The 27,740-nt window shown below is 39.3% G+C and overlaps 1 protein-coding gene across 7 annotated transcripts in view; it reads left to right on the top strand.

Annotated features, from left to right (window-relative positions):
* Window positions 1-25,319, top strand: part of LOC140732179 (DNA-binding protein SATB1-like) — a 139,721-nt gene extending 114,402 nt beyond the window's left edge. For all 7 annotated transcript variants that reach the window (XM_073054432.1, XM_073054435.1, XM_073054433.1 and 4 more), the window contains 2 exons: window positions 23,001-23,204; window positions 23,526-25,319. In XM_073054432.1, the coding sequence (XP_072910533.1) occupies window positions 23,001-23,204; window positions 23,526-23,984 (663 nt within the window). In that variant the 3' untranslated portion in view covers window positions 23,985-25,319. The remainder of the gene's footprint in view (window positions 1-23,000; window positions 23,205-23,525) is intronic.
* The last annotated feature ends 2,421 nt before the right edge of the window (window positions 25,320-27,740 follow it).

Below are 27,740 nucleotides of genomic sequence, written 5' to 3'. Positions count from 1 at the left end.
TTGTCAGGCATGGTTGTGTAACTGTTGCCTTCCTGTCAGCTTGAACCAGTCTGGCCATTCTCCTCTGACCTCTCTCATTCAGAAAGTGTTTTCACCCACAGAACTGCCACTCACTGGATGAATTGTGTTTGTAATTTGCGCTGTTCTCTGTAAACTCTAGAGACCGTAGTGCGTCAAAATCCCAGGAGACCAACAGTTTCTGAGATCTTAAACAACCCCATCTGACACCACAGTCAGTCACTTAGATCACATTTCTGCTCCATTCTGATGTTTGGTCTGAACAGCAACTGAACCCCGTGACCATGTCTACATGCTTTTATGCATTGAGTTGCTGCCACGTTATTGGCTGATTAGATGTTTGCATTCACGAGCCAGTGTACAGGTGTACTTAATAAAGTGGCCGCTGGATGTATATTTCAAGCAAAGCAAAGAGAGTAGACTATTCAGCCCATCATCCTGAACTTACCCTTCAGGTATGCTTGTGGATATAGACCCACAAATTCATTTGCCACCTAGTTGTTGATCACCTTTGGAAATACCCTGAACAACTGGAAGCATGCAAGGTACAGTACTCACCCATTTCTGAAGTCAAAAAATTGAATCAGCTCCAATATAAAGGCACAGAAAAATATCATAAAATGTCAAAATATCAGGCATCCAGGCCTTTAGCCCAGGAACACTCCCTTTCCAGCAAACAGATTTTCTGCTTTCATGTGATTGAATTAGAGGATTGAACAATAAGAACAATTAATCTAATGGAAGCTCCTGAACTGCCTGGGTATGGGCAAACTCCGTGATTTTTGTTCTGTGTTCTCTGCACATTTCACATATTAATACATTGAGGATACCCCACTTCTTAAACTATTTCTCAACGAATAGAATAAAATGTGTGGTGTAACAATGGCAACAAGTTGACTCAGCTTCTGAGATTTAGATCCTTTGATGCCAATGAATTGAATTCTGGAAGTGTGCTCTGGAATGTTGAGAACATTGTGCTGAGATCTGTTTAGTGTTATCAGTCAGAAGATGTCACATGTTGCTTTCATAATCGTTTTTGAAACAATGGCAATGGTAATCTGAAATAAATCTTTCTTCTATATAACATATAACCATATAACAATTACAGCACGGAAACAGGCCATCTCGGCCCTTCTAGCCCATGCTGAACACTTACTCTCACCTAGTCCCACCAACCTGCACTCAGCTCATAACCCTCCATTCCTTTCCTGTCCATGTACCTACCCAATTTTACTTTAAATGACAATACCGAACCTGCCTCTACCACTTCTACTGGAAGCTCGTTCCACACAGCTACCACTCTCTGAGTAAAGAAATTCCCCATTGTGTTACACCTAAACTTTTGCCCCCTAACTCTCAACTCATGTCCTCTTGTTTGAATCTCCCCTACTCTCAATGGAAAAAGCCTATCCACATCAACTCTATCTATCCCCCTCATAATTTTAAATACCTCTATCAAGTCCCCCCTGAACCTTCTACGCTGCAAAGAATAAAGTCCTAAATTAATTCTAGAATTATTTTATTTACTAAAACTCACATTGTGAAGTCCTTTCTCCCAAAAACTCTTCCTCCATCATCCATTAGCTTTGGAATATGCTTTCTTGCTTCATATTGTACATATTAATCCTGCATTGCTTTCATACCTCCTCAATGACAGTCAACACAGGCACATCTCAAGGATGTGTGCTTAGCCCCCTGCTCTACTTTCTCCACACATGACTGTATGGCAAGTCACAGCTGAAATGACGTCTATAAATTTGCCAAAGACACCACAGTGCTAAGGACACCACTGTCTCAAATGGTGATACAGAGGCATACAGCAGCAAAATAGATCCTCTGGTTGAGTAGTGTCACACAATCAGCTTCACACTCAATATTAGCTGGACCAAGGAACTGATTGTGTACTGCATGTTGCAGTAAATGTCTTGTCTTAACTGCTCATCAAAATCCACTCCCCCATGGGAGGCAGGGACTAGCCCTTGTAAGAAGCATTGCGGCCCCTCCCACGAGCTTATGTTTGGTTGATGGCATCACGGCGCTAGTAGGGTTTAAATCTAGCGCACAGTAACTGAATTCTATTTTTCTTTTGGGTTGCCATGGACCAGGTAGACGAGGGTGTGTGGATACAGTATACAGTGGGATGTATGCTGCAGTGCAGAGGGCCTGGGTGCACACTTTAGATAAGTGTTTGACACTGTGTGTACGTTTAGTGTCTGATTTATCTTGCCACTTGGGATGCTCAGTTTAGATAAATAATCGAGTTTAGCTTGAAGGGTTTACTAAATATTAGTGCCCGTAAACCAGGTTTCCCACAACACTGCAGGAAGGAGGAATCATGAGAACACACACCAATTCTCAGTTAGAGGTCAGAGGTGAGCAGTTTCAAGTTCCTAGATGTTACCATGTCTGGATCTAACCTGGTCCCACCATTGTGATACAATCATGATGAAGACTTGCCAGTGGCTATACTTCATGAGGAATCTGGGGAGATTGGTGTGTTGCCAAGACTTTAGCAAACTTTGACAGATGTACCATTCTGATGGGTTGCATCGCCACCTGGTATGGAAGTGCCAATGCACAGGATCGTAAGAGGCTTCGGGGGGTTGTAGTCTGAGCCAGCTCTATCATAGGCATAAGACTCCACCATTGTGGATGTATTAAAAGGCAGTGTCTCAACAAGGTGGCATGCATCATTCAGGACCCTCGTCATCAAGAACAATCCCTCTTCTCATTATTGCCATTAGAGAGGAGATATAGGAGCTCGAAGACCCAAGTTCAATGTTTAGGAGCAGCATCTCCCTCTCTGCCATCAGATTTCTGAACAGTCCAATAAACATTATCTCACAATCACTCTTTCGCAGTATTTATGTATTTATTGTAACTTATAGTTACACTGCCTTTTAATACATCCACAATGGTGGAGTAATATGTTGTGCCTGCACTGTACTGCTGCCACAAAACCTGCAATTTTTTTGACTAATGTCTGTGATAATAAACCTAATTTTGATTCTGATATTGGCCTGTACATTGTTAGATGGTTTACTTAACGATATTAAAAATTCTTCATCAGCAGCAGCAATATAAACTCCATAATATACCAGTGTTATTCTTGACCAACTACAAACAGAAAATTTATAGACCTTGAAATTTCATGGCATAATAATTAGCATAAAATGTTTGCAATTTCTTTGCCAGTTTTACAGTAGCATTAACCCATATATATTGCATACTAAAGGGGTTATTTTAACTCTGCCTATCTAATAAGAATGTGGTAGGCAGGTAATTAAAATCACTGCAAAGTATTTCTGTCTGATGGCAATCTGACTGCATAGTTCAAGCACTGGAAACTCTGACACTAGTTACCAATGTGATTACACCAAGTAGGTGTTTGTGACACATTAGGACTCAAATGCTGTTTATGACAAAACTACAGTATGTCAAGATTGGTTTTTCACTATTTAAAGTTTTTTTTTCCGTTTTCAAAAACACAAATAAATGTATTATTTACATACAGGAAAAGACCCCTAAGGGAAGCTGCACCATTTAATAGAAACATTCCTGATCTGATTCTAACATCAATACTGTATTTCCATCAACCCACAACCCCCAACCCCATAACCCTTTGCTTATCGTGTACACACCTGGTTTGACTGAAAAATATCTAAAAATATGGCATCCACTTCCGCTCTAAGGAAGAGTATTCTGAAGATTCATGAACATATGAGAGAAAAAAAAAACATCATTTCATCTGAAACACACACAAAATGCTGGAGGAAGTCAACCAATCAGGTAGCACCTATGGAGGGCAATAAACAGTTAATGTTTCAGGCTGGGACCTTTCTCAGATGCTACCTGACTTCATTTTCTTCTGGGCATGCTCAACAACTCTGTAGTGTAATAACCATAACAAAATCAATGAAAGACCACTCAACTAGGGCATTTAGCCAGAGTGCAGAATATAACAAAATGTGTCAATAAAAAAGAAAGAAATAATGATAAATAAATAGATAGATAGATAGCAATAAATATTGAGAACATGAGATGAAGTGTCCTTGAAAGTGAGTCCATTAGTTGTGGGAACATTTCAATGATGGGGCCAGTGAAGTTATTCTCTTTGTTTCAAGAGACTGATGGTTGAGTGGTAGTAACTGTTCCTGAACCTGGTGGTGGGAGTCCTGAGACTCTCGTACTTTCTTCTTGATGGCAATATCATGAAGAGAGCATGTTCTGCGCGGTGGGGATTCCTGATGATGGAAGTATGTCTTTGGTGGTAGGAAAGAGGAAATATCCATACATTCAAGGACTTAAATGCTTCATTAAAGTCCCTTTTCCCTCTTCTGCACTCCAACCTTTCCCTATGATTCCAAGTATTTGTCCAGTAGATCTTTTTGTGAACTGTTTCCAATGTATTTAACATTCTTCTTTAAAGAAGGCTTCTGTCTTAGTGGACAATTCTATATTTTCCCACGTTTGGATCAATTTGCCAGATCTTTGAACCCTCATTTAACCTGTCTGCACCCCTTTATAACCTCCCTCTGTCCCCTTCTTGAGTTACTTTCCTCTCTATCTTTGTGACATCACCAAAGTAGCAACTATCCCCATGGCTGCCTACAGCCAAGTTGTTTATATAAATTGTAAAGAAATTGTGGTTCAAGCACGGATCACTGTGACATACCACTCAAAACTAGATGGCCATTTACACTTAAGCCCTGTTTCTTGTTAGCCTTCAGTTTTGTATCCATGCCAACATGTTACCTGTTGCATCATGAGATTTTATTTTCTGTAATAACCTTTTGTGCAACACCATACTAAGTGCTTTCTAGAGCTCTAAGTGCTTTCGAGCATCCTCTGGTTTTACTTCCGGGGTGCCTAGGCACGACTTGAGTAGCAGCAGTACTCTCAATGGATATGATTCCCATTTCAGCCTGATACAGCTAAAAAGCACAACCGCTTCCAGTACAGTCAACAAAGATGTCTTAATGTGTTTAAACTATCGCTGCTTAAAACTGACAGAAACAACACCAATTGTGGTCAGAAGTGCAGGTGTAGATCAGGGTTACAAGTGTGTTTAAGGAAACGGGGTTTTAAACTCCCGAAACCGACTATCTTGCTGGCTAACGTGTAGTCTCTGGTGAATAAAATCGATGATCTCAGAGCCAGGGTGCTGAATCAGAGGGACATCAGGACCACGTGTGACCTTTGATTCTCGGAATCCTGGTTAACTCCTTCCGTACCGGATGCAGTGATCCAGATCAACAGGTTTACTACACACCTTCAGGATAGATCTATAGAGTCTCTCAAAAGCAGAGGTGGAGGGGGCTGCCTCATAATCAACTCTTCTTGGTGCACAAATATATTGGTGCTGTCCCAATTCTGCTCACCAGACCTGGAATATCTAGCAGTAAAGTGTCATCCTTTTTACCTACCATGGGAGTTCTCTGGGATCATTTTGGTAGCAGTATACATTCCACCTCAGGCCAATGTCAAGCAGGCTTTAGATGATCTGAGTAATGGAATCAACATGCACGAAACAGCACACCCTAACACCTTCACCATCATTTTGGAAAATTTTAACCAGGCCAGTCTGAAAATATCACTAAGCAATTACCATCAACAGATCACTTGCAATACCGGAGGAAACAACACATTGGACCATTGCTACACCACCATCAAGAATTCCTACCATGCTATACCACACTCTCACTTCGGGAAGTCTGATCACCTGGTTGTACTTCTACTCCCTGAGGACAGGCAGAGACTGAAGACTGGAGCACCAAAAGTGAGGACCAAGATGGACAAGGGAAGCACAGGAGCGTCTACAGGACTGCTTTGAATTGGTGGACTGGACTGTATTCAGGGATTCATTTTCAAACCTGGATGAGTATGCTGCAGTTGTTACCGACTTCATTAAAACCTGTATGGATGAGTGTGTGCCCACAAAGACTTATTGTACATTTCCAAACCAAAAGCCGTGGATGAACCAGGGGGTATGTCATCTGCTGAAGGCTGGATCTGTGGCTTTCAAGTCTGGCAACCCAGGTCTGTACCAGAAAACCAGGTATGATTTGTGGAGGGCTATTTCAAGGTCAATGAAACAATTTCAAAGGAGGTTGGAGGCAACACTGGATGCACGGCAACTCTGGCAGGGTTTGCAAGACATTACTTCCTACAAAGCAAAACCCAATAGCATGAATGGCAGCGATGCTTCACTACCAGATGAACTCAATGTCTTCTATGCCCACTTTAAAAGGGAGAACAGAACTACAGCTGTGAAGATCCCTGCTGCACCTGATGACCCTGTGATCTCCATCTCAGAGGCTGATGTTAGACTGTCTTTAAAGAGAATGAACCCTCATAAGGCAGTAGGTCCAGATTGGGTACCTGGTAAGGCTCTGAAACCTATGCCAACCAACTAGTGGGAATATTCAAGGACATTTTCAACCTCTCACTGCAACAGGCGGAAGTTCCCACTTGCATCAAAAAGGCAGCAATTATACCAGTGCCTAAGAAGAATAACATGAGCTCCCTTAATGACTATCGCCCTGTAGCACTCACATCTACAGTGATGAAATGCTTTGAGAGGTTGGTCATGACTAGACTGAGTTCCCGCCTCAGCAAGGACCTGAACCAATTGCAATTTGCCTATCGCCACAATAACCATAACCATATAACAACTACAGCACGGAAACAGGCCATCTTGGCCCTTCTAGTCTGTGCCGAACGCTTACTCTCACCTAGTCCCATTGACCTGCACTCAGTCCATAACCCTCCATTCCTTTCCTGTCCATATACCTATCCAATTTTACTTTAGATGACAATACCGAACCTGCCTCTACCACTTCTACTGGAAGCTCGTTCCACACAGCTACCACTCTCTGAGTAAAGAAATTCCCCCTCGTGGTACCCCTAAACTTTTGCCCTCTAACTCTCAACTCATGTCCTCTTGTTTGAATCCCCCCTACTCTCAATGGAAAAAGCCTATCCATGTCAACTCTACTTATCCCCCTCATAATTTTAAATACCTCTATCAAGTCCCCCCCCCTCAACCTTCTATGCTCCAAAAAATAAAGACCTAACTTGTTCAACCTTTCTCTGTAACTTAGGTGCTGAAACCCAGGTAACATTCTATTAAATCTCTGTACTCTCTCTATTTTGTTGCCATCTTTCCTATAATTCGCTGACCACAACTGTACACAATACTCCAAATTTGGCCTCACCAATGCCTTGTACAATTTTAAAATTACATCCCAACTTCATTACTCAATGCTCTGATTTATAAAGGCCAGCATACCAAAAGCTTTCTTCACCACCCTATCCTCATGAGATTCCACCTTCAGGGAACTATGCACCATTATTCCTAGATCACTCTGTTCTACTGCATTCTTCAATGCCCTACCATTTACCATGTATGTCCTATTTGGATTATTGCTACTAAAATGTAGCACTTCACAGTTATCAACATTAAAATCCATCTACCATCTTTCAGCCCACTCTTCTAACTGGCCTAAATCTCTCTGCAAGCTTTGAAAACCTGCTTCATTATCCACAACGCCACCTATCTTAGTATCATCTGCATACTTACTAATCCAATTTACCACCCCATCATCCAGATCATTAATATATATGATAAACAACATTGGACCCAGTACAGATCTCTGAGGCACACCACTAGTCACCGGCCTCCAACCTGACAAACAATTATCCACCACTACTCTCTGGTATCTCCCATCCAGCCACTGTTGAATCCATTTTACTACTTCAATATTAATACCTAATGATTGAACCTTCCTAACTAACCTTCCGTGTGGACCTTGTCAAAGGCCAATGAACCTTGTCAACAGGACAATGGCAGATGCAATCTTAATGGTTCTCCACACAGACACCTATGTCAGGATGCTGTTCATCAACTATAGCTCAGCATTTAATACCATCATTCCCACAATCCTGACTGAGATGTTTCAGAACCTAGCCCTCTGTACCTCCCTCTGCAATTGGATCCTCGACTTCCTAACTTGAAGACCACAATCTGTGCAGATTTACGATAACATATCCTCCTCACTGATGGTCAGCACTGGTGCACCTCGGGTGTGTGCTTAGTCCACTGCTCTACTCTCTATATACACGTGACTGTGTGGCTAGGCATAGCTCAAATACCATCTATAAATTTGCTGACAATACAACCATTGTTGATAGAATCTCAGGTGGTGATGGGAGGGCGTTCAGGAGTGAGGGTAAGATATGCCAACTAGTGGAGTAGTGCCGCAGCAACAACCTGGCACTCAATGTCAGTAAGACAAAAGAGCTGATTGTGGACTTCAGGAAGGGTAAGACGAAGGAACACATACCAATCCTCATAGAGGGATCAGAAGTGGAGAGAGTGAGCAGCTTCAAGTTCCTGGGTGTCAAGATCTCTGAGGATCTGACCTGGTCCCAACATATTTATGTAGTCATAAAGAAGGCAAGACAGTGGCTGTACTTTATTAGGAGTTTGAAGAGACTTGGCACGTCAACAAATACACTCAAAAACTTCTATAGTTGTACCATGGAGAGCATTCTGACAGACTGCATCACTGTCTGGTATGGAGGGGCTACGGTACAGGATCAAAAGAAGTTACAGATGATTGTAAATCTAGTCAGCTCCATCTTGAGTACTAACCTACAAAGTACCCAGGACAGCTTTAGGGAGCGATGTCTCAGAAAGGCAGTGTCCATTATTAAGGACCTCCAGCACCCAGGGCATGCCCTTTTCTCACTGTTAGCATCAGGTAGGAGGTACAGACGGCACACACTCAGCGATTCAGGAACAGCTTCTTCCCTTCTGCCATCCAATTCCTAAATGGACATTGAATCTTTGGACACTACCTCGCTTTCTTTCGATATACAGTATTTCTGTTTTTGCACTTTAAAAAAAAATCTATTCAATATATGTAATTGATTTACTTGTTTATTATTATATTTTCTCTCTGCTAGATTATATATTGCATTGAACTGCTGCTGCTAAGTTAACAAATTTCACGTCACATGCCGGTGATAATAAACCTGATTCTGATTCTGATTCTGATTCCTAACTCTGCACATGTTACTTCAAAAAACTCCAATAAAGTGGTCAAAAACAATTTCCTTTTCATAAAACCACGTTGACTTTGATTGTGTAGAACTTCCTAAAGTGCTCTGTGCAACATCTTTAATAATAGTCTTCAATGTTTTTCCTATGACAGATGTTCAGCTGTTATTTTGTCTCCTTCCAATTTCCCTCCAATTTGTTTTTTTTTCTAATCTAATGAAGACTCCAGGGAATTTTGAAAAGTCTAAATCAATTGAATTCTAGGCACTATTTTCCATTTTGAAGATTGTAGTAGTAAAAGAATTAAGAATCAGGATCAGTTAATTTTGTGTCTCTTATTTAGACATTATCAAAATGCATTCTTAAAATTCTTTCAGGGCATCTGAGTAGCTAGTATGGGCCAAAATGTATTACGAACTCTGTTGATTTGGTATGTGTCTAAGTTTGTAGTTAAAATTAAGTTAGGAGACATAATAAGTTATTTTGCTGGAACCAGAAGATTATATACACACATAGACAGATTATCAAAATATCAGCTTGTACTGATTTAGCACCTTTAATGCCAAAAACGTAATTTATGGATGTAAGGTGCTGCCTGTGAGTATTATGAAACATGTTTGATATCAAGGATATAAGGAGCAAGTGACCAAAATCTTGTTCAAAGCGTTAAGAAATAAGGGTGTAGTTAAATGGAGAGAAAAGAAACTGAGGAGTTACGAGTTAAGTTAGAAATTCCAAATTTGGGACCTTGATAGCTCCAGGCTGAGTTCCAATAATGAAACTGTAAAATTCAGGGGCTGATCAAGAGGGCAAAATTAGAGGAAATTTGTTTTCCTGGAGGGTTATAGAGCCGGAAGAGATTGCGGATATGGGGATAGTTAAGATCATGGAGGGATTTTTAAAAAAGGATAAAAACTCAAAATGATTAGTCAAAAGCCAGTGAAGGACAGTAAGCACTGGTGTGATGGATGAGCAGATCTTTGATTGAGTTAGGACCAGAGCAATAGAGGTCTGGATAACCTCAAACTTCCACAAAGTCATGGAATAGAAACTAACCAGGTTTACCTTAGAATAGTCAACATAAACATGGGCAAGTATTTCAGTAGCAGATTTCTTTAAGAGAGGGCAGAATCAAGTGGTATTGTAGAAGTGAAAAGGGGCAGTATGAAAACGAGACTGTAAGCCGGGTACAGTTTGGGAGGTGGAACAAGGTAAGGATAAGAACATTCAAAGCAGAAGGAAGAAGGCTGTTGTGTTAAGAATGACCATTGTGCTGCCAAAAAGGTTTAGTCAAGGGACAAGTAGGCAAATAGTCAATAGTTGCCGCAAAGGAATTTTAGTTGGGTTTTCTTCAAAGCCGTAAAGCTGAAACAGCTCCAGAGAGTTGTCACATGGAAGTAGATAGGAAATGGAATTTGTATTCTGTAGTAAAGACAATGACTGAGGTTTGTTAAAATAAATAAATAAATAAATAAATAGATGGTATTCTCCACCCAATGCAAGATTTTCTAAATAAAATTTACTGCTGGATGTTGCACAGAGAATATTATGACACAAGCAATGAAAGAATCACTGAAGATATATCATTGCCCAGCTGGCTGTCATCATTTGAAATCAGGGAAGCTCGAGATATTTGATGGGGTGATTTCATTTTTAATGACTGATCACATTTATTTGTGATGAAGATGGAGGGCTTAAGAGCTATAATTGCATTCCAGCTTCATCCTAGATTAGTGAGGAGTTTGGCAGAGATAATTGTGGCCTAAGATTGTTTTATTTGATCCGGCCATAATGATTAGCTGAACAATAGTTGAAAGGGAATCAATGAAGGAATCTTGGTGAGCAAACTATAATGCTATTTCACTTGTTGATAGGTTGAAGGCTACGCAGACAGAATATAAGTCGTTACACCTCCACCCACTTATCCCTCACATGGTCTCATCTATTACCTGCCATTTTGTACCCCTCCCCCACCTTCTCATTCTTATTCTGACCCCTTTTTAGTTCTTTTTAGGGTCTGCGCAAAATGTCAAGTTTATTTCTCTCAATAGATACAGTCGGCCCTCCTTATCCGTGGGGGATTGGTTCCAGGAACCCCCGTGGATACCAAAATTTGCGGATGCTCAAGTCCCTTTTCAAGTCCCTTATTCAACCTGTCTTAATGCGGTGGACCTTAGGACCCAGTGGAACCCCAGACCTTATTTAACCTGTTTCAGTGCGCTGGACATTAGGACCCAGTGGTAGAGATCTGAATCTACAGTGTTTTCTGTTCGTGAAAATAATCACAAACACGATTGAAAATAAAGTGGAAATAATAAAGCGACTGGAAAGAGGTGAAACGCCATCGGTCATTGGAAAAGCGTTAGGCTACGTCGGTCAACGATCGGAACAATTTTAAAGGATAAAGTGAGAAAGGCCCTGCCTTGATGAAAGCTACAATTGGGTTTTGGGGTTTTGGGTTTTTGATCCTCCACATCAACACGGCACGGTGGAGAGCGCGCTCAGGAGCGATCTGTCCCGAGTCCCAAGAACTTCCGTTCCCGAGCCTGGCGCTGAAACATACGTTCTTAAGTGTTTTATATGCATAGAAAGGTAAAATATATACTATATACTAAGACTAACATTTGACTAACTGACGCTAAATAATACCGGATGTACCTGTTCCAACTTACTTAGTAAGAAACTTTTGATTTTTTTCGATCCCGATCCATGATAACCCACACACATCCTCCCGTATACTTTAAATCATCTCTAGATTACTTATAATACCTAATACAATGTAAATGCTATATAAAATGGTTGTTATACTGCATTGTTTAGGGAATAATGACAAGAAAATAAAGTCTGCACATGTTCAAACAACAATTGCTGGAAGAGCACTTCCGGGTTTTCGCGATACGCGGTTGGTTGAATTCGCGCATGCGGAATCCGCAGATAAGGAGGGCCGACTGTACTGCCTGATTTGCTGAGTTCCTCCAGCATTTTGTGTATGTTGCTCAAGATTTCCAGCATCTGCAGAATCTCTTGTGTTGATGGAATCAGGAAGTATTTCTTCCTCACAATGGTGGAGAACCAAAACTTTCAAGCTTGACATCCTTAGCTTGTCGTTATGAATGAATAATATAGAATTTTGATTTCTTTTATGTAATGTTTGCTTTGATGGCATGGCCAGCATTTACTATCTGCCCTTCATTGTCTTAAGAGGATATTGGGACATGGTGCATTCTTGAACTCCTGTAATTCACAGATGCTGGAAATACTGAGCAACACACCAAATGCTGGAGGAACTCAGCAGGTCAGGCAGCATCTACAGAGGGAGATAACTAATCAATCAATACCTCAGGCTGAGACTTTGACCGTTTATTTCCCTCCATAGCTGCTGCCTGACCTGCTGAGTTGATTTGTCAGGAATTTGGTAGTCTCTGGACCATATCTTTTAAAAGTCAGGTGCTGGAGCCATTTATGGAGATATTCTCAGAATGCCATTCAAGTGGAGTTTTTGTTATTTATAGGGTTGTCAGACCACCAATTATTGCCCATCTTTAAACAGACATGAACTGAATGGGTACTTGGGTTCTCTGAGCGCGGCACAAAGAGAAACCAAGTTAAAAATCAACCACATTGGTCTCAAATCAGATACAAGTCTGCTGTGTAAATTCCTTTTCCTAATGGATACTAGTGAACCTGATGATGTTTTACCACAACTCCATACCAGCATTATTGAGACCAGATATTTAATTCCAGAAATTTCATTTAAAATTTATAGTGGGGTTTAAATATGCATCTCTTGATCTATGAAGTATAATAAGTGTTGTGAATGGTATTAAATATCTGAAGTGTTATGGAAGTACATTTATATAGGCATTTCGAACTATTCTATCATAAAGTAACACACATAAAGTGCTGGCGGAAGTCAGTAGCTCAGGCAGCGTCTTTGGAAATAAAACAACAGTCGATGTTTCGCACCAGACTCTTCATCAAGACTAATTGAACTCCTAATTTTTACTTTGTATCTTGAGGATGTCAGAGACGAGACTTTCATTGCAGGTTGAAAGTTATTGGCCTGTTTTTATATTTATATAAAACTGTCCAGTAGTTTCTTGTCAATGGGAATACCCGGGTTATTGATAGCATATGATTGATGTCATTGAATGTCAAGACAAGTTGGTGGAGATGGGCATTTGGTGGCACTTAAGTGGCAACGAACTGTTTCATTTAAGATGGCTGAACAGTTTGCAATCATCAGTAAACATCTCCACTTCAGAGCTTATGATATAGAAAGTACTGTTTACCAAGGAGCTGAAAAGAGTAGGATGTAAAGCATGGGCTCATCAGTCAAATCCAAACAGAGCTAGTTATTGAGGAGTAAGTGCCACTTTCTGTGGTTGTCACCTTCGGGTATCATGACACCCTTCATCCCTTTCTGATTATTGAGAGTAGACAGCTGCTGCTTTGTCCCTGTTTTTGAGAGTCGGCTGTGCTTCAGTTGGTTCCACTCTCACTTGAGTCAGATTCCAGCAACTTTAGCACAAAAATCTAGGCTAACTCTGCAATACAGCACAAAAGAAGTGTTGTCTCTCCAATGCAGTGTTAAACCAAAGCCCTCCCTGACTTCCCAGTTGGATGTAAAAAGTCTCACATCTTCACTCAGAAAACAAGCCAAGCCTTGACCAATTATGTTTCTCACTGGGTGCTTTTCAGCTTTGTTGAGTGGGTGTCGGTGCTGTAACTGACTGTAACAGTTTGGCTGGAGGTGCAGCTAGTTCTAAGGCACAAACATGGAGCACTACAGATGGGATGCTCTAGGGCCCATAGCCTTTACTGTATCCAGTGTGTTCAGCTGCTTCTCAATAAAGCAAGGACTGAACCAAATTGGCTGAAGGCTAGCTTTAATAATAGGTAGGCCTGAATATATCCACTCATCACTTGTGTTTGAAGATGAGTGCAAATATTTCTGCCTGTACTGTCATGGGCAGATGCTTTCTGAGTCACTAGATTGGTGAGTGTAAGACTATGTCAGTTTTCCCTTACAGTCTGGCAGCAGTGACCTCCAGCATTTTGCCAGCTTAGCCTGGAGTGGTTCTAAAAGGCTGCACTTGATGATGGATCTTTTCAGTAGTGCATGCTTTGTGCTTATGCAACCTTTGGTTCCAAGATATGCAGATTAACGATTAGTGACGTATCAGCTGAGGACCAGAGGTAATGGGAAGAAGGTTTCATGTAGTCTGCAATCATTTGCTGAGGACTTCTTAGTCCCATCACTCCTTGAGTGTAAACAATCATCTCTGCTTGGGCTGTCAGATTTACGAGGCATGAAGAACCAATAGTGGAGAGCTTGAACACCAGCTGAAAGCAAGAAATAGTCCGCATTTGTGATTTGCTCAAATTCTCACGTGGCCCCCGTCTGGTTTTACTTGGTGTGTTTTTGTATTTGATGAATCTGAAGCCAATTACCACTTTCATTACCAATTGTTCATTATACAATTTTACTGCTACGTACTATTTTACAATTGTGCAGCTATGATATGCTGGGCCATTTCAGATGACAGTAGAGAGTCAGCACATGGCTATAGAGTTTTTAGTCAAATAAAGGCCATATTGTGTGAGTACAGCAAATTTTACTTACAAAAAGACAAGAATGAAATGAAGTAAAACAACAATCATTTGTTAATCAATTGATTGCAAATCGCAGTGATTCAGGATTTGATTCACCAGGTACTTATTGCTGTGTTCATTTTAATATTCTAGACCCTAGTTCCTGCACAGCCTTAAACACCACAGCTCTGATTCCTGTACTCTTTATAACACACTGGGACTCTGGTTACCACATTCCTTTGGCTGTGTATGCTTCCTGTGATCCCATTAAACTCACTGGGTTTCCTGGTCTGGTGGTCCCTTTAACCTTATAGTGTTTGATTGAAAATTTGTGGTACCACTATGTAGATCCTCTGTTGGCCAGGGTTGACCATGGATATTGCAACCTAGCTATTTATGTAGTCAATATGCAAGTCAGGGCAGTACAATATGGAGAGCAAGTTGTTTGCCCATATAGAAGGATTGCCCTCTCTGTGGAGCTGATGAATGGCAGAGACCTATACAGTTTGGCACCAGTGACATTGCAGAAGTTGCCTATCAGCATTAAATTCAATGTAGGGCAGCCTTAGGCACTCCAGCTTTGGATTTATCCTCTGGGTTTACTCCTGAAGCTTTCCCCATGAGTAGGTATAGCAACAAGGCAGCAACGGTTTTATATAGAGCTTTCCTTCTCCTAGATAAGCTGCCAACCACAGCTGACAAACCTCATCTCCCCAAAGTGACTAATTTTAAAGTGTCAGTAGCCTGCCTCTGCCCTGTCTCCTGCTGGTAGAAACGGTTCTGCCAAGTTTTATAGCTAAGCTGTACGTGAAAGCTAGGAGCTGGACTGGACTTGGTTGTCAAAAGCTATGCCATTGGGAGGATTTTGTAGGTAGTGGGAGCTTACCTCCACTAACCTCCCCCTCCTCCCCCCACTCCACCCTAGCCTATGACAACCTTAAGGAACTGCTGCTCTGTAACAGTTACAAAAGATAAATTAAAGCTGTGTTGGAGTATTAAGTGGACTACTAAAGTTGACCCATCTAGCACCAGCAAAGTTGTGGGCAGGTTGGGTTATGGATGGGTTTTTACTGTTCTGTGTGAGTTTATACTGTACTCACTATGCGCTGTGTTCTGGTACTCCCTTTAACCTTATTGGGCTGGATAGAAAATTTGTGCTAGATTCATATTCAGCATTAATGATAGTAAAGCTCCCTTATATTCTAGAGTTGCTTAATTAGTTAATTTTAAATATTCTTGCTGCTTTGTTGGGTTTGCATTCTAAAGACTGCACTGACCATCTACATTACTGTAATCCTATTCTATTCTCCCCACATTTATATGTTGAGGGATATGAAATTAAGAAAGTATGGACAGGTGAAGTTGGTGTTGAACAAAGCAGAGTGGAAAAGTATTGATGCTGATCATTGTTGTTCTTAGAGAATTATTAAACATGTTCCTACATTAAAAGCAATACCCCATGTATATGACAGAGACAAGAAAATTTGGCCAAATTCTGAACAAGGCCATGCTGGATGAACTGGCTCATTTTAAAAAAAGGCGTTATGAATTATTCTTGAGTAATTTGTTGTTAATATCCCCTTGTATATTAAAGAACTGAAGGAATTCTATGTCATTTTAAGGGAATCAATCCACTCTTGTATGTTAAGGTAAGTAGCAATTACAGTGTTTGCTTTCCTTACAATTTTGCAACTTTCAATAGTACTAGGTCTTAGCCTTTGATTAATTTGAGTTCTCTAGGTCCTAGCCTGGTCCACTAGATTGTTATCCCAAAGAAATAGGTGTAGGAGACTGGTACTGAAACTCCATCCTCTCCTGAACCAGCTCCCTGTAGATCTTCAGCAAACCATCAGCAAATTTAATAGAATCTCAGTAATTTATTACTGAGAATAATTATTTTGACATTGAAATCTAGTTTCAAGAATTACAACCACACTTCAAGGAAGGTGTTGACTGCCTGCCAAAGAGATTAGATTCTTTTGAATGCATGGCCAGACCAGCAATCATGTAATCCTGAAACATAAGAGTTAACTTTTCTGGCCTCCAGCTGTCAATGTTGTGACAGCTTCATAGTTGAACCGCCAATTCTTCAATTCCCAACGTAGGTTAAAGTTGGGAGGCTTAATATTTAGGTAGCATATTTCAAATGCAGTGGTTAAAGGTTTCACTATACACAACAAAAGAAGAAAATGAATTGTAAACAATTAAATATGCCAATTTGATCTTGATTACTTTATTCCACTAATCACTGTTGAGGACAGACTGTATATTTTGCATTCTGTAAGTTATTTTCTAGGGAGGAGGATAATTCTCCTTTGAGGGGAAATATTAATTATACAATCCGTTGAACTGGGTGCTCTTCTGTTGTCTGGCTTCCTGAAAGGAATTATTGAACCTGGATTTACATCGTGGTTATTAATGGCCTCACTATTGTCCAATGAATGCCTTTTATTAAGATGTATAAGCTTTGTGTGATGTTTTCATTTGTAGCTCTGCACTTCTGTCAAATGTATCATGCAGTAGAACAAGCATTTGAAATTAAATGGATAAATGGTTATAGTGTTAAATAATATAATTTATTGCTGATCTTGAAAAGTTCCTTGACATAAGATTTAAAGATTTTTTAAATGAATAATACAGTAGGGCAAAGCATTTGTTATTTATAGAATTATAAGTATTTCAGTAAAAAATTCTATCACTTTGTTATTGAACTGCTATCGACTGTAATTGGTTGCTCTTGGTATTTTGAAAATTCCTGCTTTAGAACAACATCTAATTCCTCTTAAATATTAAGATTGGTTTAAATTTTCCCCTGATTAACTATTTTTTTAAAAGTATAATCCTCATTTATCATAGCAGCAATATACTTAATCCTGCACTAGTGTCTGTTTGTTACTTGTTATTTCACCAACTTTCACTATTTACCACTTAGGCCCTTTCTTTGCTTTGGACCTTTCTCTTAAAACTGTTATTTTATTCCAGAAAATACATCTTAGCATTTGAGGAATAGTCGTATAATAATGTCTGCTCTGATGTACAACATACTGTGATGTTGTACCAACATTGCCCAGAACAGTGATTGTCAACTGCCAATATCTTTTCAGTTCTTTCATTATCTAACAAAAAGCCCATTTTATAAAACATGAACAGTTGTGTTTACTTTTAAAATGTCCTTTTTTGACCTATGATCTGTTTGTTTCTCTTCCATCTCTGAGAAATTTACCTTTTCTTTCTATTTCGACTTCTCTAAGGTGTTCTATTCATGTCTTGTCCATGGTAAGCACTGGATAAGGAAAAAAGGCAAATAGAAGAAATGAGGTAGAGATTAGCTGTGATCTACTAAAGTAGCATGAAGGGCTCAATAGCATATTCCTCTGTTATTAATTGCATCTGCCACATTCCTGTCATTACCTAAATTTGTCAGTGTTCTACGATATCTCATATTAACTCTTACAAATTAATATGGAGTTCATCTTTTGCCTATTCATATCCCTTTCTAAGTGCCCCAATCATTGCAGTTGTATATACTTCCACCACCTACCTGGCAAGGTGTTCCTAGCATCTGCCACTCTGGGTTAAAGAAAATTCGCCTTGTAACTTCCCTTTAAACTTTCCCCACTCCTCGCCTTAAAGAGCTGCCCCCTACTGTTTGGTATGTCCAACTTGAGATATCCACCCTATCTATGCCTCTAATAATTTTATACACATTACTTCTGTCTGGTCTCAGACTGCAATGAACCAGAGAAAACAATTCAAATTTGTCCATCTTCTCCTTATGGTTAATACTCTCCAATCTAAGCAATGTCCACGCCAGCCTTTATTGCACCTTTTCCTTCCTGCAATGTTGCAATCAGAGCTGTACGCAACTTCAACTGTAGTCTAGCCAAGGTTTTATACAGCTGCATTATGACTTGACAACTTTTATACTGAATGTTCTGATAAATGAAGGCAAGCATACTTTGCCACTTTATCCATTTGTGTTGCTACTCTTGGGGAGCAATGGATTCCTCTATTCATCAGTGCTCCTAAGGGTCCTGCCATTTATTGTACTGTATATTTACCTTTGGTGTTTGACCTTCCAATATGTAACACCTTACACTTGTCTGTATTAAACTCCAAAATTCAAAGTAGGTTTATTATCAAAGTACATATATGTCACCATATACAATCCTGAGATTTATTTTCTTGTGGGCATACTCAATAAATCCATAATAGGATAATAACCATAATAGAATTAATGAAACACCTCACTAACTTGGGTGACCCAACCAGTGTGCAAAAGACAACAGACTGTGCAAATAAAAAAGAAAGAAAGAATAATAATAAATAAATAAGCAATAAACATCAAGAACATGAAGATGAAGAGTCCTTGAAAGTGAATCCATTGGCTGTGGGAATATTTCAATTTTGAGACAAGTGAAGTTAACCCTTTTGGTTCAAGAGCCTGATGGTTGAGGGGTAATTACAGTTGCTGAACCTGGTGGTGAGAGTGCTAAGGCTCCTGTACCTTCTTCCTGATGCAAGCAGCAGGAAGAGAGCTTGTCCTGGGTGGTGGGGGTCCATGATGATGGATGCTGCTTTCCTGAGACAATGTTTCATGTAGATGTGCTCAGTGGTGGGGAGAGCTTTACTCATACAACAATCACAAAATTTTGGAGGCACTCAGCAAGCCAGGCAGTATCTATGGATAGAAGATATATAAACACTCCATTCTGAAGTTAATTCTGTTAAGGTAAATCTCCCCAGGACTGCAGTAATTTTGCCACTGCCTCTGGTTTGGTTTTCAGGCCCCAAGCCTGACTTACACAATATCTTGGTTGAATTGCAGTTTTATGATAAGTATTAGAAAGACTGAAGCCATTATCTTCAGTCCTCATCCACACAACTGTTTTTGTTCCTTTCCCTCTGCATCAGCTGGACAAGAGTTAAAATTATCTTCAAACTTAAACTGATCCTCTGCCTCCATTATCTCACTGGTCAACCTTCATCTCTGTAACATTACCCTTGTCAACCATTGTCCCAAATTTTCTATAATTTATGATGCCTTCATCACCTTCACTACTACTACAGAACCCCTTATGGTGGGATTACACTTCTTAAACCCAAGAAGATTTATCCTCATTCAAAACTCTGCTCACATTATTTCACTTTTCATCCCAATTGTGCTGATCCATGACTTTCCTTGCTGTACTACATTGACAAAAGTTCCTTCATAGTTCAAGTTTAAAATTTTTACCCTTGTTTTATATATCTCAGTGACCTCACTCTTTCACATCTTTGTAATCTCTTAAGCATTACCACAACCCCAAAATGGCCCTATCCCCATCACTAACATAACACCCAACATCTGACTCCACACTCATGTACAGCATTCCAATCCACTATCACCTCGTCTGCACGAGCTTCTTAAGTCCATCCCTCTGGAATTCCTTTCATAAATATCGGTCTTTTGCCATATTTTTTTCCTGTTTTAATATCCTTCTTGAAGCAATTCTCTGAGCAAGCTGTACTTTTGTTTTAGTATTTCCTTTGGATTCTTTCCTCATCCATTGAAGAAGTGGTTCTGCTGCATTGAAGCTTATTTCACATATAATGTGCTCTGTTATTCTTGTAATTTTGAAAAGCTTCTCCTTACTAAAATTATATGATGGAACTTGACAAAATATTGGGAAACAGAAAACTCAGCTGGACATTATACATCTTAACAAGTAATTAATGCTGAGGACATTGATCTCTGCTCAGTAGTTCACAGAAAGTCATTATTTCAATAAACATTTAAAATAGAAATGTTAACTATTAAAACGTACATTTGGCCTTAAATATTAAATTTATTTTTCTATTCCTTTCCTATCCTGTAATGTTTATTACAAACAATTTTAAGTTTTTTTCTGATGTTGGAACAGTTCTGTAGTTGAATTCATCTGAAGTAAAACCAGGCCAGTTGGGAATATCAACTGATGAAGTTACCCTATGCAACTGCTGTCAACCTGACATCTGTATCCAGTTCTGGGTACTGTACGATCGTAAGATTGTTGAAATCTTACAGTGGATCCCAATCTAATAGATCTTTTCTGCAGTCTTTCCCTGATTTTCAACCTTGGTATACTTTCCCAGACTGATGCCTAGAATCAAACATGCTTTTCCATCTATGTTGTTGGTCTCCAAATGCCTGATCTACAAAGATAATGAGAAACTGAAAATAATCAAATTTTACAAGAATGCATGTAAAAGAGAATGCAGCGATACAGCAACATTAGTCTTTGTTTTGTTTGAGAATATGTCACCCTTTCACAAACCTACATGATTTTAATTTCTCCTTATCTGAGCTTGTCTTGTGTACATATGACACTTGGAGAGCATCTACAACTTCTGTACTGTCTTGTGTGGGGCTAATATGCAAAACTGGGGGGACATGCAGAATAGATTTACTAGAATGTAATCCTGCAAAAAATCTTAACAAATGTCCTATAAGGTGACCAAAACTGGTTGCAGTCTTCTTGACTGAAGCAATTAGCGTGATATTATTTCCACCCAGATACTCCCAATTGGCCTGGTAAGGACTTTGGAGGTAATGTTGCAGGGATGGAAAGAGAATCTGTTCATAATAAATGTCAAATGTTCTGCAACTTGTTTGATTCCTCAAGTGTTTTTATTATGGAAACACAGAACAATTGGTCTAAGACTGAGAATTCTGAAATTTCCCTTTGGGACAGAGTAAATCTCTGAAGGCACATTCCTGAGGAAATTCAGCTGTCTAGCCAAATCATAAAATATTCTGGTTTGTCTATCAAGACATTTTGGGCTGGTGTTCATTTATTGCTCTGTTCTTATGTTATATGAAAATTATTTACTTTCTACAGAATTTTTAAATTCTAATCATAGCAAACTTAACTTTCTTTGGAATATTTCATCTTCACTATTGGTTGTTGCTTGATGTTCAACAATTAGCAATAATTCCAAGTTGCATTGAATCAGTATTGCAGGGATTAAATCCTGAAATGTGAGCACAAATTTAGGCTAGTTCTGCAGAATTGCACCAAATAGAACTTTTTTACCACAACCAATATCAGAAAATAGATCAAACATCTCCTTTTCCACCTGGGCACATTGGAGCCTTCCCAATTCAGCAGTGAGTTCAATAATTTCAGATAATCAGCAACTGCAGATTCTGTTTTTCTTATTTTCAGCATTCATGGCTTTTTCTAATGAGGATCTAAGGTACTACTTCGCTTCTCCAATTTACTTCTCTTTGAAATTACCTTTTTCTAATCCCTTTACCATCTTCTTTCCCGTGTTTACAATTACTCAAAGGTTCAAAGTGTGTGTACAATACAACTCTGATGTTTGTCTTCTTCAGATGGCCGTGAAATACAGACAAACCATACTCCCCTCAGCATGAAAAGAAAAAAACCCAAAATGCGCAAACCCCTAAATCCCCCACCCCTTCCCCACAGCAAAAACAGTGACAATAGTAACAAATCCCCAACCCCTTCCATGCAGAAAAAAACAGCAACAATAACAATCACCGATCAACCCCCTCAGTCGCAAAAAAGAACAGCGACAGTATCATCAAAATCCATGACCCCACCCCCCACACACACAAAGAACAGATCACCCACCCGCCAATTGGCCACAAGAAATAGAATGCTGAAAATGCTGAAAAACCAAAGGAAACTGATGTAAAGTACAGTCCAATCACATAAATCTCAGAAAATCGAATAGTCCTTCCGTGACTCAGAACTCACACCTGGTGGCCCCCATTGGATGCGATCACTGACCAGGTACTGACACCATCGGGTCCCTTTTGTCATTTAACATTTCATGCCTACCTCCTCATCACAAGTTCCATGGTCAATGCTAGCTGCCAGACAGGAATCTTGCAAATAAACAAGGAGCATGAAGCAACATCACAAGCTCATAATCATTATTGGAGCTGACAAAAGAAACTGGAAATCTGAAATAAAAACAGAAGGTGCTGGAAATAGCAGGTCTGATGGAGTGTATCAGGCCTGAAATATTAACTCTGTTTCTCTATCAACTGATGCTGCCTGACCTGTAGAAAATATTTCCAGCATTTTCTCTTTCTACATCATGTAATTGGTTTCTGTGGGAACTTCCTTTTAATATGTTATCTAGCTCATTTATCTACATCACAGTCATGCGTATACTCCAAACAAGCACTTTAAGCTCTAAAATGTTTCAGGAGATTCTAAGAAATTGAAAGGTTCTCTATAAATCTAAGTCTTGTATTTATCTACCATGCTGTATGATTGCTTGCTCTCTGGTATATTTTGTGAAGTTATATTTTCACTTCATTCACAAGGGATGGCTATGTGAACTTCTGCGTTGGAAAGAAGACCCTTCACCAGACAATCGGACTCTTTGGGAAAACTTATCAATGATTAGGAGGTTCTTGAGCCTTCCTCAGGCTGAGAGAGATACCATTTACGAGCAGGAAAGCAATGTGCTTCATCATCATGGAGACCGACCATCTCACATCATGCATGTTTCTGCAGAACCAGTTCAGGTTGGTATACCTTATCCAATTGCAGCAAATAGTTCAACAAATTAAGAGGGATATCATATAAAGGTAGTTTTTTTCATGAAGTTTGCTTGTGTATCCTTATGAGGCTCACCATTTCGGGTAAATATCTTTGTGTAGAAATCATTGGTAATATACCAATTCTATTGCTTCTATTTAACAAGCAAATCTTTTTAAAAAATGCCATTACACTTTGCATGAGTATTAATTGTATCTGTAGCAAATTTTCTTGATTGTTATTTAAAATGTAACCATATACTAAGATGCAATGACAAATTGGAATTACTGATTATTTTGTGCCTATAGCCGCAACCAGCAACGCCACGACTTGCACCAAAACAGCCAACGTCGACACCAGCAGAAGCAGAAGATGAGAGTCGCCACAAGCCCAGATCTCGCACTAAGATTTCCGTAGAAGCCCTGGGCATCTTGCAGAGCTTTATACAGGATGTGGGTTTGTATCCTGATGAAGAGGCAATTCAGACTCTGTCAGCTCAACTTGACCTGCCCAAGTATACAATTATCAAGTTCTTTCAGAACCAACGCTATCATCTAAAGCATCATGGCAAACTGAAAGACCATGCAGGTCTGGAGGTAGATGTGGCAGAGTATGAAAAAGAGGAGTTGCTGGAGGACTCTGAGGACTCAGAAGAAAGTGAAGGAGGCAAAAGTTCGAAAGAAATATATTCGGTTAAAGTAGAAGAGACCTTACCAGGAGAAGGGACTACAAATAACCTAGATTCTGATCAGGAGCCAAAAGACTGACCCTGATATCACAAAAGCTTCTTTTTGAAACTGTGCCACTGATGTATAATTATTTGAAAAAATATCGTCTTGTTCCCTGCATTATTCATCAGAAAGACCAATTTGTCTTTACAAACTTGCACAAAAAACTGATAAAGAATCCCATTGAAAGACTGAACAATTCTCTTGTGGATAATGCAGACTGCACTAGAAATTTTCACTTTGTTCAAGCAAACTAACAGCTACATATGAAGCATTTGGGATTGCCTTGAACATTTTTGTAACTGCTGTTTACTGATTAGTGGCAGTTTCTGTACAAAGTACCAAGAGAGGAAACTGGTACTGTCTCATGTTTGTAACTGTATTGGCTGTCAGACATAAATTGCTGATTCAGGAGCTTTCCACCAATAATCACAGATTAGCCGGTTCTGAATGGATAAAACACTCCGGATTCAGTTCTCCATTAAACCAGTCTATGTTTTGCTACTCACACGAAAAATCTGGCCTTTTAGAAATAACAAATTTGTGAATGAGGAAACTTTGTGCTTATCTATATATTGCAAAAGTTACAAATAAAAGGAAGAAACTGCTCACTGCAAAATGCAGTGTTAATGGAAAATATGCCAATAATTGCCTTGTGTAATATGGCACTGCCATCATTCAATTATTCTGCAAGAGAGCAATCACTGTAACTTTGAGTCTTGTCATTACCTGATTTTAAAATGTGAAACACAACATTTTTTTTGAGAAAAAAATTGTGTAATTTAGACTATTTATTTTCGGAAAACTTAGCCTCACGATGTAATTAATTTTTTGAAGTTTCTGTTACATGTAACATTGTGCTTTTTCATACTGACTTTTTCTATTTATAAATGTGTTTTGATGGGCAGTGATACAAAGTGTCTTAAAAGTTTCAATTGAAAAATTGTGCTTTAAAATTTGCCTAAAACTGCTGTATGTTATCAAAGCAATTCATACCATGGGCTTCACTCTTTATGGTGTATGCAATTTTCTATATTAATGTTAAACCATCATGCAAATGAACATAGGTCAATAAAATAAAATACATTAGATAACTTATAAAATTAACACAAAAATAGATGTTTTGCAATGTGTCTTCCTTCAGTTTACAATGGATTGAAGCTTTTTTCAGTATAAATTTCTGTAAGAAGATTACGTGTATCTGTTTCTCTGAGTTATCTTGCTACGTGGAACTATGAGATCACAAATTATTTTGTTAAATCTGACCATGTTTTTTTAAAGCATATCACGGTTTTTCTTTATGCAAAAATGTTCAGAAGGGGATGGTTATTAATTGTTAATCGCACAATTAAACTATCTTTGTATAATAACAAAGCATATTTATTGCATCTTTCTTCATTATTATTTATTATATTTTAAGTATAATTGTATGTTTACACATGTCCGGCTGTTCTGTGTTTACATTGTTTTATTCCCTAACATAACTAATTGAAAGAGTACTTCCATCTTAAAATAATGTCACACAGTAGTAATATCCGACTGCAGGATCAGACCACAAAAAGAAAAATTCAGACAGTGGACTCAAGCTGATGCTAATTAACGATAACAAATTTTACTTTGAGTATTAACTGCAAATGAAGGTACGATTTGTGCATTGTTTCTAGTAGACAACTTGCACTGCATTACCATTCCCAATGAAGCTTAAACGTTGAGTACCTGTGACTAAGATTTCTCGTTAAACATTTAAAGATGAATGATGTGTGATTTAGAATGCAGTATTCATATGAATTCAGAATCAGGTTTATTATCGCTAACATATATCATGAAATTGCTGCAGCAGCAGTACAGTGAAAGATATAAATATTACTGTAAATTTTAAAGTAAATAAGTAGTGCAAAAGTGTACAACCTCCCTGAAGGTTATAACACAAAGAAGATAGGTACCCCCTTTAATAATGAAGGAGGTTCTGGTTCTTGAAGATGTCCTAGATGGCAGGGAGAGTTATGCCCGTGATTGAACTGGCTGAGTCCACAACCCCCTTGTATTCTGTGCACTGGAAATGCCAACAACAGTGGTGTCATCAGCAAATATATACAGTGCCATGTAAAAGTTTGGACACCCCTCGTCAAAATTTCTGATACTGTGAATAGTTAAGTGAGTAGAAGATGAATTGATCTCCAAAAGTCATAAAGTTAAAGATGAAACATTCTTTTCAACATTTTAAGCAAGATTAGTGTATTATTTTTGTTTTGTACAATTTTAGAGTGGGGAGAAAAGGAAAGGAGCACCATGCAAAAGTTTGGGTACCCCAAGTGATTTGAGCTCTCAGATTTAAATTTTACCAAGGTCTCAGACCTTGATTAGCTTGTTAGGGCTATGGCTTGTTCACAGTCATTGTTAGGAAAGGCCAGGTGATGCAAATTTCAAAGCTTTATAAATACCCTGACTCCTCAAACCTTGTCCCAATAATCAGCAGCTATGGGCTCCTCTAAGCAGCTGCCTAGCACTCTGAAAATTAAAATAAATGATGCCCACAAAGCAGGAGAAGGCTATAAGAAGATAGCAAAGCGTTTTCAAGTAGCTGTTTCCTCAGTTCATAATGTAATTAAGAAATGGCAGTTAACAGGAACGGTGGAGGTCAAGTTGAGGTCTGGAAGACCAAGAAAACTTTCCGAGAGAACTGCTCGTAGGATTGCTAGAAAGACAAATCAAAACCCCCGTATGACTGCAAAAGACCTTCAGGAAGACTTAGCAGACTCTGGAGTGGTGGTGCACTGTTCTACTGTGTAGTGACACCTGCACAAGTATGACCTTCCTGGAAGAGTCATCAGAAGAAAACCTTTCCTGAGTCCTCACCACAAAATTCAGCGTCAGAAGTTTGCAAAGGAACATCTAAACAAGCCTGATGCATTTTGGAAACGTCCTGTGGATTGATGAGTTAAAATAGAACTTTTAGCCGCAATGAGCAAAGGTATGTTTGGAGAATAGAGGGTGCAGAATTTCATGAAAAGGACACCTCTCCAACTGGTAAGCATGGGGGTGGATCAATCACGCTTTGGGCTTGTGTTGCAGCCAGTGGCACGGGGAAGAATGAATTCAATTAAATACCAGCAAATTCTGGAAGCAAAAATCACACCGTCGGTAAAAAAGCTGAAGATGAAAAGGGGATGGCTCCTACAACAAGATAATGATCCTAAACGCACTTCAAAATCCACAATGGACTACCTTAAGAGGAGCAAGCTGATGGTTTTGCCATGGCCCTCACAATCCCCTGACCTAAACATCATCGAAAATCTGTGGATAGACCTCAAAAGAGCAGTACATGCAAGACGGCCCAAGAATCTCATAGAACTAGAAGCCTTTTTCAAGGAAGAATGGGCAAAAATCCCCCAAACAAGAATTGAAAGACTCTTAGCTGGCTACAGAAAGTGTTTACAAGCTGTGATACTTGCCAAAGGGGCTGTTACTAAGTATTGACCATGCAGGGTGCCCAAACATTTGCTTCAGGCCCTTTTCCTTCTTCGTTATTTTGAAACTTTAAAAGATGGAAATAAGAAGTAATCTTGCTTAAAATATTAAAGAAATGTGTCATCTTTAACTTTATGCCTTTTGGAAATCAGGTCATCTTTTACTCGCTTAGCTATTCGCAGTAAAGAAGTTTTGACCAGGGGTGCCCAAACTTCTGCATGCCACTGTAGATGGTGTTTGAGCTGTGCTAATCTACTCAGTCATGAGTGTAGAGATTGCAAGCAGCGAGCTATGCGCACATCCTTGAGGTGTGCCTGTGTTAATTGG

This window comes from Hemitrygon akajei, chromosome 8, assembly GCF_048418815.1.
Source record: "Hemitrygon akajei chromosome 8, sHemAka1.3, whole genome shotgun sequence".
NCBI classification, from domain to species: domain Eukaryota; kingdom Metazoa; phylum Chordata; class Chondrichthyes; order Myliobatiformes; family Dasyatidae; genus Hemitrygon; species Hemitrygon akajei.
Note: the sequence above shows the minus strand (reverse complement) of the source record. Positions and strands in the feature narration are given on the sequence as shown.